The sequence below is a fragment of the Numida meleagris genome, chromosome 4 (assembly GCF_002078875.1).
Source record: "Numida meleagris isolate 19003 breed g44 Domestic line chromosome 4, NumMel1.0, whole genome shotgun sequence".
NCBI classification, from domain to species: domain Eukaryota; kingdom Metazoa; phylum Chordata; class Aves; order Galliformes; family Numididae; genus Numida; species Numida meleagris.
The window spans coordinates 43,552,805-43,565,606 of NC_034412.1; the positions used below are offsets into that span (position 1 = coordinate 43,552,805).

Sequence of the window (12,802 nt, forward strand, 5' to 3'; positions counted from 1 at the left end):
TTTAGCAATTTCAAAATGTGAAGAAGCCCAAACTCCAGCTATTTTCAATTTGATTAGAAGCCTCACTTCCTTAGATTCTTGACAATTCCTTACAAGACTTGCTTGGTATTTCTACAGGAGCAGTAAAGGACTCATTTGTAAGTTCCAGGAAGCCTTCTTGCCTGCTAATCCATAATAGACCTCAGTTTCAGTTTTCTCTGTGCCATTTTGAAAATAAAGTTAAATAAACACAAAGAAAAACAAACAATAGCTTACCCACAGGCAGTGACCAGTGCTAAAAAGCATCAAATAGAATTTTGTTACATTCTGTACTTGCTCTTTGCAAATTCAACTTTTGACAGTAGACCATAAGATCTCATATTTGAAGCCCCACAATAAATGTCACCAACTCAACTCAAAAGCTAGGGAAAACAAAGATCTCTTTTAGAAGAAGAATCATGTAAAGAAGAACAAATAACACTTCCAGTTTCGTAAGTGTTACCTTTGAATTACTGCTGTTCAAACTCATTAAGATGCTGTGCTATATATTAGAGAGAGAGAAAATATATGTTTCATACAAATATAAATAAAAATCCCTTATGATCATGGAAAGAAAAATGTTTTTCACGTCTTCGTTAGTTCAGCAGATGCTTCAAGACTCTTCTAATTGCTCTGTACTTCTAACACTTCAGCTTATTTCTTACCTGGTATTCTATTTCAGCATTGGACTCTAGAGCAAGGAGACCCCAGCCGTTTTACAGTACCTGTGGAGTAAGCTGCTACTGCCACCTTCGGGAGGATTCTTTTCATGTACTTCAAGGAGACTAAGCAAATGTCATATAAAACAGTTTGATTTTTTCCATCATATCCTCCTTGAAAGGTGACTTCTTAAAGCCCTCTGTCCATGCTGACATAAGACATTCCAGATGCATCCTGCCTCAGGTTATGCTACACTAATAATAATAATAATAATGGAAAGAAACTGCTTTTTTTTTTTGTGGGGAAGAACGGTTAGGTAACTTTTAGATAACATTTAAACACTGCCTTGCTTACAGTGCTCTAAATTTTATGGCAATTTTGCCAGTGTAAGAGTCCTGATCTACTTAAAGCTGGGCAAACTGTATTTTACATACAAGACTCCACTTCTACTGCAATTCTAGCTTTCCTGGTATTTTGAATCCTTGTTCATGCACAGCTTAAACTGTCTCCCTGGCAGGCTACTATGTGGCTGCTAGGATGACATACACTGCCTCAGCTCTAATGAGAGGCATTACTGCACAAAAGAACAGCACAACAAAACGTGCTCAACTAGACTGCGACAATTTAACCAAAGTCAAGACTTCTAGGCAAATCAAGCAAAGCATCCAGATTTTGTATTCACAGTATCCATAGTTCTATGAGACTGACCTACTCAGTTTTCAAGTGTCACCCTATAAGCACTCTTCTTCAATTCTGCTTCCAGTAGCACAGAAAGGAACCTTGCTATATGCTTTATACATAAAGAGAGAAAATCTGTGCAGGAGTTGAGTTGTATGCTGTCTGCAAGTGTTAACACTCCAGTTCTGGAGCTTAATGACTTTCCAGTCACTGAAACATAAATACAGGTTAATTTCCCATTATGACACAGAAATTCAAATTAGTTACTTTCTCACCCGTGGGAAAACGTCTAAAAAGCAAGTGATAGGTCTTTTTTGGAAGATCTTTTTACCTTTGCTTTTAGTACTACTACAGCATGGCAAAGAACTACGCTTGCAAGCAAAACATACCAAGCATAGCATGTGATCAAAGAAAGGATCACATCTAGTCAACAGCAAATGAACATGACTGGCACTGGTGCCAGTCTTTGTTTCTTCAATTTTCTTCCCGATTCACAAATGACTTGTGTAGTTTTATCCATTTTCAGTTTATTTTAATCTACCTTTCTTAGAGAAATAGCTTTACATCTGTGTAAGGTTTACACCGTACTTTGAAAATGTTGCAGCTATTGATTCATTGTACGAATAAAAGAAAGTGCATATACTCTTCACATACACACATGAACACATTCAAGAATATAAAACACAAAGTTACCCACTACCTCCATTATCACTCTCACATTAAACTGCTAACAGAAGTTAAACAACTTTCAAAAATACCAGCTTTATATATAAATCATATTTGCATCAGACTGTGCCAAGTACTGACCAAACACAACAAATTGAATGAGGATCTATCAGTAACAGATTAACCAGATTAATGTGTACGTAACAGTCTCAGCATGGTACGTTGCTGCTGTTGGTTTCAAAGTTCATGTATGAACTTTTTCTCAGCACACATGGTTTATGAATGAAGCTTGAATAAAGAAAGAACTTCAGGAAATAGAAGGTAAGCGACAAACTATAAAATTAACCTAAGCATTTACGTGTAGACTGCATATAGGGGAAAAAGAACAAAAATCCTTGGTTATGACTGGGAGAGGAAAGAGTTAGAAGGAAGGAATGTACAAATTCATGTCCTCCATCTAATATTACAGCGTTACAGAAGATGAATTCAATACACATTTAGATTGATGAATAAACTGGTAACAGTAATTTCATAAGGTGTCTTTTTTAAAAGGAATAGGCAGATATTCTTAAGGTTAAATGGGAACTGATCACGGAAAATTCTGTCAGAAATGCCAAATTCTCCAAGAATGATCCATATACAGAATTCAGTGTTGGCTGTAACAAAATTAATATTTTAACTTAACAGTTCTTGCATGTTTGGCTTTGTACTGGAGTTATTTCAAGAGACTGATTTAGGCATGGATTTAATAGGAAGGGGAATCACTGATCTGCTCAGGTAAAAATTTGAATAAATTAACTGCAGGCAATTCCACAATCTCCAAGTACATAAACACGCAATATTAAAAAACAACCAACCAACACGTAACACATTGAGGTCAGTGTCACTGATAACTTAAAATAAACTGCTTATTCACCAATTTCTTTTTCATCTGAAACATCTGAGTGCATTTGATCAACCAGTATTCCTCTGAGAAAATTAACCTGCACCAAAATCCATTAGATAAAGAATATAGAAAAGATGAAAATAAGATGGCTTATTTATGAAGTCATTTCCCCTCTCCATCCACTAGCCTATGCTCTTTTTTTCCACTGTGCTACAGAAGTCTATATGATTGTGTAGATTTCCAATGTCTAAAGTCTAAATTTGGGGACTGAACTTAGCATTAGCTAGCTTCACTGTTTGTTTTTTTTTTTAATTCAGACATACTTCCTATATTTGCCTGTATCAGAATGCCCTTTTGAATCATTATCTATTGCAGTTTTAGTGGAAGCCAACAAAAGATCTTCTCAGCTGTTCTCTGCTGCAGAAGCACTCCTTTAAAAGCTACTTCTCCCATACTATCTTCCCCCCCAACCCCAGCCCCTCAAAAAAACAAGTAAAGATTTAGTCATCTAGTAACAGCAGCACATACTTATCACTATTTAACTTCTTCCTCCCCTAGTTTTCCTCCTTTTCTGTAACATTCTTCTGCATGCTAATACTGTTTTCCACAGTTGTTTCTCAGCTCCTTTTCCTCTATTCTTTTTGCCCATCCTAAGCTTTATCTACTTTACTGTGTTCCTAAATCTCTTCTGAAACCTGACTCTTTCCCAGCTCTTCAGCCTTCAGCAGTGCAGAAGTGCTGCCTATCAGGCTGCTCTCCTTGTTGTGAGAACTAGCAGGGAGTCTTACTCCTTCTGAGTGGGAGACTGGAGGAGGACAGCAAAGATCTGTCCTTGGATCAGAAGTATGCACGTGCTGCATTGAATGACTACAGCATACACTCCTTAAAGATTTCAGGCAATGAAAGGCACTCAAAAGAGACTGAATTTTGACATTTTTGCAGGATTGTTTAAGTTGTTGTCTGAAACAGCTCATGTTATTCCTTCTTCACTTAATGACAGGTTTGCAGATAAAAAACAAAGACAATGGCAGACAGCAATGAGATGACTATCAACCTTGTAGTCCTTGGAAGAAGTCAGACTGGCAAAAGTGCTGCTGGGAACAGCCTGCTAGGCAGCTTGGACTTCAAAAGCCATCTCTCCCCAAGCTCAGTGACTACTTGTTGCAGCCTTGGGCACAGCTGCCGTATTTTGGGGATTACACGAAGAAATGGCTGTGAGCTAGCTCTCCGCATTCGGGTACTTGACACTCCAAGCTACCCTCACAGCAGCCTGAGCAAAGAGCAGGTGAAACACACAGTGCAATCTGCCCTGGCTCACCACTTCAGGGAGGAAGGTCTGCATCTCGCTCTATTAGTCCTGAGGGCTGACTTGCCTTTGTGTCCAGATGAAAACGATCACACAATTCAGTTCATCCAGGTAAAAAATAAATAGAAGTCTCTGCTCTAACGGCAACTCTTTTTGTCTTTGGTTGAAAGTAACTACAGAGGAGTTAACTGCAGATATGAATTAGAGAAGTGCAACTAAAAACTGGAACACTTTCCAATCCACCAGCTGAAATATACACGTATTTACATTCACACCTCTAATACTGTACACCATCATTACACTCACCACATTGAACCCGAGAAAAGAGAAGCAAGAACTGCTATGCTGTAGTTGAATTCAACACAATAGAATTTAGGAATCAAATTTACCTATCAGAGTAAGCTTCTCTCACAGAAATTAGTTAAAGATTTACTATCATAGTTCTAGCTTGTTGAAGAGAGATGCTATTTGAAGTAGAAGTCTGGTTACTTCACTCTCCTGCAGTCTGTATAGGATACAGCGCAGACCAAACCAGAGAATAACAGGTCCAAAATCATACAGAAAGTCACTATCACTACTGCTGTATCTATTCAAGAGCAAAAAAAAGAGATAGAAAGTCAACAAGCTTATTCTGGCAAAGGAAACCGTCTTGCATTACTCACTCAAAGCAAATATTTTGAATCTCTGTGGGAGAAAATTTTTGTAAGTAGGTAAGATATGTGGAACATTTTTCATTACCATGTATATACCTCTTTAGAAAAGAGACTGGCAAAAGGATAATATGGCTCAGTTTATCTATCTAATCAGATGAATTGGGTTTGTTTATGAATTACAAAGAAACAAAGACTCAATTATTGTCAAAACCTTCGTATTACGCTTGGCATCTATCTTACACAAATGAGCTTTCTAAAAATCTTTAGGACTAGAAAGTAATTCCTGGTCCTTCAAGTGTTATGATCTGCAGTAAATACATTATCTAAAAATATAATAGAGACATCCATACACATATATACATACATATATATATGTGTGTGTTCACATATAAAATTAACTTTCAAAATGCATTTTGAACTGTTCTCTCTTTCCATCTGATTAATCTATACTACTAGACCACTCCCCACTTTCGTGGTAGTTTGAAAGTTGGTTTTAATTTTCCCTGCACTTGTATTCATTGCCAGATTGTATACATAGGTCGCTCTGAAAGTAACGTCTCCTATTTATTTCCATAGAAACTATAACAGCATAATAACAGTGTTTGATAGAGCAAATTCTCAGCTACACCACCACTAGCTGTGCATTTTTTGCATGTGATGAACAAGTGCCTGCATGCCACACTCAAAAACCTGCATGGCCATCCAGAACGCGGCTTGTCTTTCACACTACTGTCACCACTACTGAAACGCTCCAAACACTGCCTCACTGTGCTCACATTAACCAGCTGTTCTCCATGAAGGCTCAGCGAGCCTCAACAAATGTCAGTGGGTGCCATCTTTTCTGCACGGAATAATTCAATTCCACACCTTTGCTTCATACACACTTCCATGTCAGATGGCATTTTGTCTGACTTTCTGCTGCCATCTGTCACACAACAATAAAATGTAATGGAATACTGGTGGGAAGGTTCAGGCTCTGCTGCCGCACCACCGGCATAATAAAATAGAAGGTATTATTTTCAGAGCAGACCTTGTATATTTTTTCCTCAGTGTTGCCCCTCTTTACAGTTTTCCATTTCTCTAAACCTTATGGTATTTAAGAGGAATCAGCATTCTCATCTAAGATTTTTACTTTAAGGCAATGAAAAATCACCTTGAGATTGTTTTGGATCAAGGCCACGTGGGCATTGGAGATGCCTCGGTACCCTTCTCCTTTAATAGAGCTTTAAAAATCCCTAGTAGAGATTTACAAAAAAAGTTAAAAAAAACAGAAAGCAACACTTCCTTGTTTCTTAATTATAACTTATTTTAATTATTACCTCCTTGAAAGACTACCATGCTATGATTTCATCAGCCACAAACAAACGGGGCAGGACAGTTGTCTGAGTGCTGGAATTATGATCAACAACGGTTGTGTTTCAGTATGCCATTCCAAGAAGACACTACTGTGAGGACTACACTTTTAGCAACCGAGAGTTCTCACAATAACGCTCTACATACTAGGGATGCTCTATCAATAATTCAGATAGAAGAGTACTGGCATTTAAATCTGTCTGGATTTTTTATTCCAATAGTCTAATGCATTAGGACAGTGGCAGATACTGATCTCATAACTAGTATTAGCACTGACTTAGATCTGAGTCCTCAGATAATTAACAGCACTACTCTCTCTCTAAAACCAGTCTCTCAACTACTCCGCAGAGAGCCTGCAACAAAATATAGTAAGCACCTATTCTGCAGTTTATTTTTTCTCATCCCTAAAATCTAAAACAGATTAATCACTATCAATATAACATTCTCCTTTTACTAACTCCTTGCTCAACTTGGGGATACAAATATATCCTTTAAAACAGTTTTATTCACTTAAACATTTACGTTACAGAGTTTTTGAAATACCTACAAGGCAGACTTCAATAATACAATAGTCTTCACACAGACAAAAGTTTGCGTGATTGCACTAAAGTCGTTATTTCTTTTACAGCTGTAACTTAAAGCCCGATCTCTTACTCTTGTTACTTTATTTCATGCTGACATAAAGTCAGCTTGTTTTCCCTGATCCCTTCCATCAAATGAACAATTGTAGTTAAAGAAATTCTCTGGCCTGTCATTTTTCCTGTGCTGCCGAGGACAGTTCAGTTTGAGGGGATACAGCTGTTATTGAAATTAGGGTTACATAAATCTTTTAGCAAAGAGCTTAAAGATAGCGTACAAATACGCATATGTAGAAACTTATGTAAACTACCTGAATTTTACATAGTATTTATCATGATGTGTGATGTAGCTAAACAACAATTTTCATTATTTACACGTGTACAATTTTAACTGAAGAAACTCTATTAACACTTGCAGCAGAACAGGTCAACTAGTATCACTGCATGACCCCCTATTTCCACTATAAGGGGATGCCAAGGTCTTTAAAGCTCAAAACCCCCAGAAATCTCAGCAACTCAGATAGCATAAATTGGATTACTGCCAGAAACAGCACATAAGATGATCCATTAATACATAATTATGAGGTGGGAGTAGAAAAAATGAATAAGAAAAGACAACTATTTGAAGTTTGTTTTTCATTACAGGAACTTCTAGGTCCCACATGGAAGGATTTCACTGCAGTTTTACTTACTCATGCAGACAAGGCAGAAGAAGCTGGATTCAGTGAGGAAGCGTATTTGCACAGCGCCTCAAGTACCCTGTTGTCGCTACTGAGCACAGTACAACATAAATATGTTTTCCTAGACAGCCAGAAGAGCATAATTAAAGAGGAAAGAGCTACTGTCTTAAGAAAGCTCTTGAATTTTGTAAGACAAAATAATTATCGAGTGCTACTTAAACATGACAAGGAATAAAATTAGCTTTCAGGTGTTCATTTGTCTATTTTCAATGCTATATAACATCTAATAAAACAGTAGAAAAGACAGTAACTGGAATTTTCAACAACCCCACCAAATACTTCTGAACATACAACTGGAAATACCTCTGTAGATTACCAACCTACTTGCCCTTCATAGAGTACCTCACACTACTGCATCCAGAATCTGAGTTTCAACCACAAATGAGAACAAGCTAGTGCTCTAAATCATGCTCCTAATACGCGCATAGTCAGTAATAAGATTTTATGCAACACCTATTGTATGTTGTAGTTCATACAGAACACACATCTGGAAAAAAAAGCACATTAAAAACCTTTCCAGTATTAAAATTTAAGATTTACCTACTGTGAAGGTATTTACTTTCCTTGAATCAAAGGTTAAAACTGAGATTTTTGAACTTCAAGAATTTTGTTTAATAAGATATTACTGGATACACTGTTTACAGGGCAGATAAAATAGTTCCCCCTGTGCTTAATGCTATTTGACACATTTAGAATAACTTAGTTGCTGCTGCTTAATCCCTGATGCATGAAAAATTAGCACAGTTAAGTGTATAGGCATATACAGAACTCATCCAAAAAAGAAATCTATTAATTCTTTCTTTTGTGTTTGTCTCCTTTAAATTTTGCATCATTACCACTTTGATTTTATCTCCCAGATTACTATATTAAGTTCAAAGCCTGCAAAATTCAGGTTGGGTAAGTTTCTTACATCAGTGGTTAGAAAAGTGCTTGCCGTGAGTAGTTCAGTAGACAGTTAATTAAACAGTATATGCTGAAACATGTGAAGAGTCTCTAAATAGTTACTTTTCAAGTTTTATTGTGAATTGATCTGCAGCAGTTACTTTCAGATTATTGAAAGCCAAATGTTAAAAGGAGTAATTTAAGGCTATCACCATTTAAGGATTTCACCACAGTAGTTGTGAGTACTTTAAATACATTATTATGGAACAATTCAAATAAAAGCCAATGAAGCAACTTCTGTTAAAAATCAAAGCATATTTCATACAAAATATTATTCAAAAGACACATAAAAATGGAAAAAAAATCAATTTATATGTTTTGAGCATTGAACACTAATTTATTTTTTTTTTTGTATTTGACTACATTTTATTGGCAACCCATTAGCTACTCATCCTCCTGTAGTACTCTCCCTCATTTGGAAGGAACTATTGAGGTGGAAAAGATGAAACTACAGAACTATTTCAGCAAAGCAACAACTTTGATGTACACCATTTTGTATATTCTAGGGCACAACAGGCCATAGTTTAATATTCCCATCACAACTGTCTACAACTGCAGACTACTCAGAAAACACAGCCAAAAACAAAGTTGCAGAAAACTAAGTTGCAGAAGTTCATAATATATTTGAAAAATGCTTAAGAGGACTGAAACCTTTGAAAGATGACAAAAAGAATGAAGACAGTTGTAGTCTTCTGACCGTTAGTGCTGTACCTCTCGAACTGAGGTTAGCACGCAAGGAATAGGGCAGAAAGTTTTCCTTATTGAGATTCTCTTGCTTCATGGATCCTCTTAACTTTTCAATAATCTAGAAAATATGCTTGTCAGCCTTTAGTTCCTCCATGAATGAGCCTTGGCAATTGTCTTGAACACTGAGTAGTTAATGACAGTGGAGAACACAACCTCAAGGAGAGTAAATATGGGGATGAGTGAATTGTTGAAGTGTTACAGATATAACATTCTGTATCTCTGGGAAAGGAATCAAACAAAAAAGGTATTAGACATGCATTTCAGAGGGTTATATATTCATGTTTTTATTGTGCTCGCATTACTTTTCATTTCAACATCTGAACAAGCGGCTAATAACCATTTATTTAATTCCGCTGTTTGCCATGGTTTCTGCCCTGCAGACTCCTTTCCCTTTCACTTCAAATGGAACTCCTTTGTATGTAGCAACACACTGGTCATTGGTATGAAGATCAGGCTGGATTTGCTCCCAAATCTTCTTCTTGGGATTAAGTTCCTTCTCAGGATCTCCTGTTTCAAAACAAAGAATAACCTAATAGCACACAACACATAAGAAATAGCAAGAGCTCTATTTGGGCACACATTAGTGAGAGCTCACACAGAATCTCTGCATAAATTTTTAAGGGAAAGAAATATTATCTGTGAGTCTCAAAACAAAACCTTTAATCTTAATTAGGGACTGTTTAGAATCTGTCTCCAGATCGTCTCTCAAAATGATGGTCTTTCAGGGGAAAAAATAGTGTAAGTAGCAGACCATAACTCCTGTCTAAAGAAATCAAACTGTCGCTGGCTGCTGGTTTACAAAATTTACCTAAAAGCAAAAGGATTTCTAAGAATTAAGTAGACGCAGACCATAACGTAATGTAGAGCAGTATATTGCTCACAAAGACACAGCTTTATCAACATCTTAATTTTAGGAATTAATGAATTTTTAGAACTTATATCCAAGAAATTTGGCAGGTGCCCTTACAGGTGAGAAATACATCTAAAAAAACAAGAATGCAAGAATCAAACAACAAATCCTAGTTAATAGATCTTCTCTGAGATTATCTCAGGGGAGCCAGAAGTTCCTACAGGCAGATGACAAGCTCTCTATGTGAGCACAATGTCAAATACTCTCTTCTTCCTCTAATCAGTGTCCTCAGGAAGAGAAAAATCCCATACGCTTATAGTACAAGGTGTATTTGTCTAGTTTCTAGTATTCTTCATCGGCGTCTGAACAACATGAGTAAACAAACTACATTAATTCCAACATCTCTTATTTTCTTCTTTAAATGTTTTCAGTGATGCAATCTACTCCTGTTCTCAATTCTTGTAATACTAAGTTACCCCAGCCTGTAGACAGGTCTAACTTCTGTAGCTTCTATAGCTGCAACTGTGCAAGAGAAGCACACCGAACTGACTTCTGTGTTAAGCAGGCTATTGTTGCCTAAGTAGGATTTGATAATGTATTTAAGTTATTTCTCAGCTGTAGCATATTTAACATTTTAGAGAAAAAACAGCAATACCATTAATAACCTAAGTGCTCAGAGCTAAACATGCATTTTCACAAAAATTAAAATCCTGTTTAATACTTAGGTTCTCAAAGACAAACTTGGATTTAGACCACAGTGAATGCATACAAACTAATAAAAATCATTAAATGGAATGTTAAACAACCTATTGTGCATTTCCTTCCTTTGTCAAATACAAAAATTATTTTTTTCCATTAAGAATAAAATCTGACTTTTATTATAAAAAAGCATTTTGGATGTTAATAAGTTTCTTTGGAATTCCATATCTACTCTCTTGGGATCTGTGGTGAGCTCATATTAGATTAGAATAAGCACCGGTTTTAAATACTACTAGAATTTCAAACTGTGCATTTTTCTAAGCTTTCCCCTCATTGCATTTTCTTCCTCTCAGAAAATATTCATTGGAAGAGTTTCAAAAAATAAAATAAATACAATCTTGCAATAGCTTAATGAGCTTCCCACTGCACAATAAAAAGAACCAAATAAAAGGGCTCAATTTTTGTTAAATGTGTCATTCGGTCTAACGGTTTAAATACTACAGAAGAAGTTATCTTCACTTTGTAACAGCTCAGTATCTATGAAATGGCCTTATGAAATGTTAATACTGCTCCACTTGCTATGGAATATAATCACACAATTTAAGGAAAGTATGCATACAATATATGGATAGCATAGTTAAAGAAACCCACTGAATATAGAGTAGCTACCGCACTCCAGTCTTAGCATCTTTTTCTTTTTCTTTTTTTTTTTTTTTTTAAGAGCCAGATATTGATTAAAATGCTAGATTCTCAGAGCAGAACTAATATCAAATAATTTATATAGTAACTTGTGGTTCCCATGGCACTTTTGCATTTAAGAATTTTGCCAAAGCATCAGTTATACTGGTACTAGCAAGATTTCTTAGCTTTGAAAGCTCCTGTAATTGCTTTCACACAGCAATTGCTGTGTGGGAGTGCATAGTTTACAGACATGTGAAGGAGTAATTTTTCTCACATTTATATGAGTCAGACCTTTTCCACTCATATTTGATATAAATTTGGTAAAGTTCTTAGTGCAGAAAAGATCCAACAGATCTTGAAGATTCATGTATTAGAGTACAAAATGGTGTTAAAGTTCCCCTGAGGACAATGTCATTGCGTAAAGAAAGAGTACTTCTCCAGACCACAGCATTAGATAGCAAATTTTTCCTCCCCTAAAACACAGAAAGTAATTTTAAGAAAATCCTCAAGTTTCTTCAGAAAAATTATCAACTAGTTTGAAACAAGACACTATTTCTTTAACAAAAATCAACAAGAAAATTAGCTTATTTCTCATGAATACTTCGTATGGTGGAGAGCAGGTCTAAAAATAAATCGACTGCTAGGTGCTTGACAGACACCTGTGTTTTAGCTCCAGTTGCTTCATAAACTTTCATACTTCAAACTAAAATCAGACCTAGACGTCCTTACTATTTTCATTTCAATGACTCAATGTTTTCTCTTTAAAACCACTCTTAAAAATTCTATCAGAATACAAACAATTGCAATTTAGCAGTGATATTAAACGACATCTGACATAGCAAGGATTCTACCCCCCTGAAAATAGTGTCAGTGAAGAGCCAGAATGCCTTTGATGAGACAGCACCTAAGAAGTAACGAGATTTCAGCGCACAAAAGCTAATTAGGGGATAATGATACGTAATCTCATTACAAAAATAACGTGGAAACTTTTAGTCTACCCTTATCTAGGGAAAAGCACACAAAAAGAACGACAAAAATTTAAGTCTTCAGCTAAAATTAAGAATTTGCTTTTTAAAAAGCAACCCCAAACTTGCCAACAAACAATATCATTTTCTTGGCTTATATAAAGGCAGTCTGAAAAAGAACAGTACATAAGCTACAACAGCAGACATCAGAATGATTTTATAGGCTCCAGTCACTAATGTTTTGTTGCTTTTTTCCTTTTTCCTAATCCAAGATAATAAAATTCCACATCTTAAATCTCCTTAAAGTAAGTCTTATGTAATTACTTTAGTAAAATGTACATTATAGCATTAAGTAGTAACTACAAATCCTCATCCTACCA

At 36.0% G+C, this 12,802-nt stretch overlaps 2 protein-coding genes across 4 annotated transcripts in view; one reads left to right on the forward strand and one right to left on the reverse strand.

Moving 5' to 3' along the window:
- GIMD1 (GIMAP family P-loop NTPase domain containing 1) lies at nucleotides 936–8,891 on the forward strand. Its single transcript, XM_021395601.1, has 2 exons — nucleotides 936–4,325; nucleotides 7,444–8,891. The coding sequence occupies exons 1-2, from the start codon at nucleotides 3,933–3,935 to the stop codon at nucleotides 7,711–7,713; spliced, it is 663 nt and encodes a 220-aa protein (XP_021251276.1). The 5' UTR covers nucleotides 936–3,932; the 3' UTR covers nucleotides 7,714–8,891.
- The window catches only part of AIMP1 (aminoacyl tRNA synthetase complex interacting multifunctional protein 1), a 31,510-nt gene continuing 28,193 nt past the window's right edge, over nucleotides 9,486–12,802 (reverse strand). For all 3 annotated transcript variants that reach the window (XM_021395598.1, XM_021395599.1, XM_021395600.1), the window contains one exon: nucleotides 9,486–9,734. In XM_021395598.1, the coding sequence (XP_021251273.1) occupies nucleotides 9,568–9,734 (167 nt within the window). In that variant the 3' untranslated portion in view covers nucleotides 9,486–9,567. The remainder of the gene's footprint in view (nucleotides 9,735–12,802) is intronic.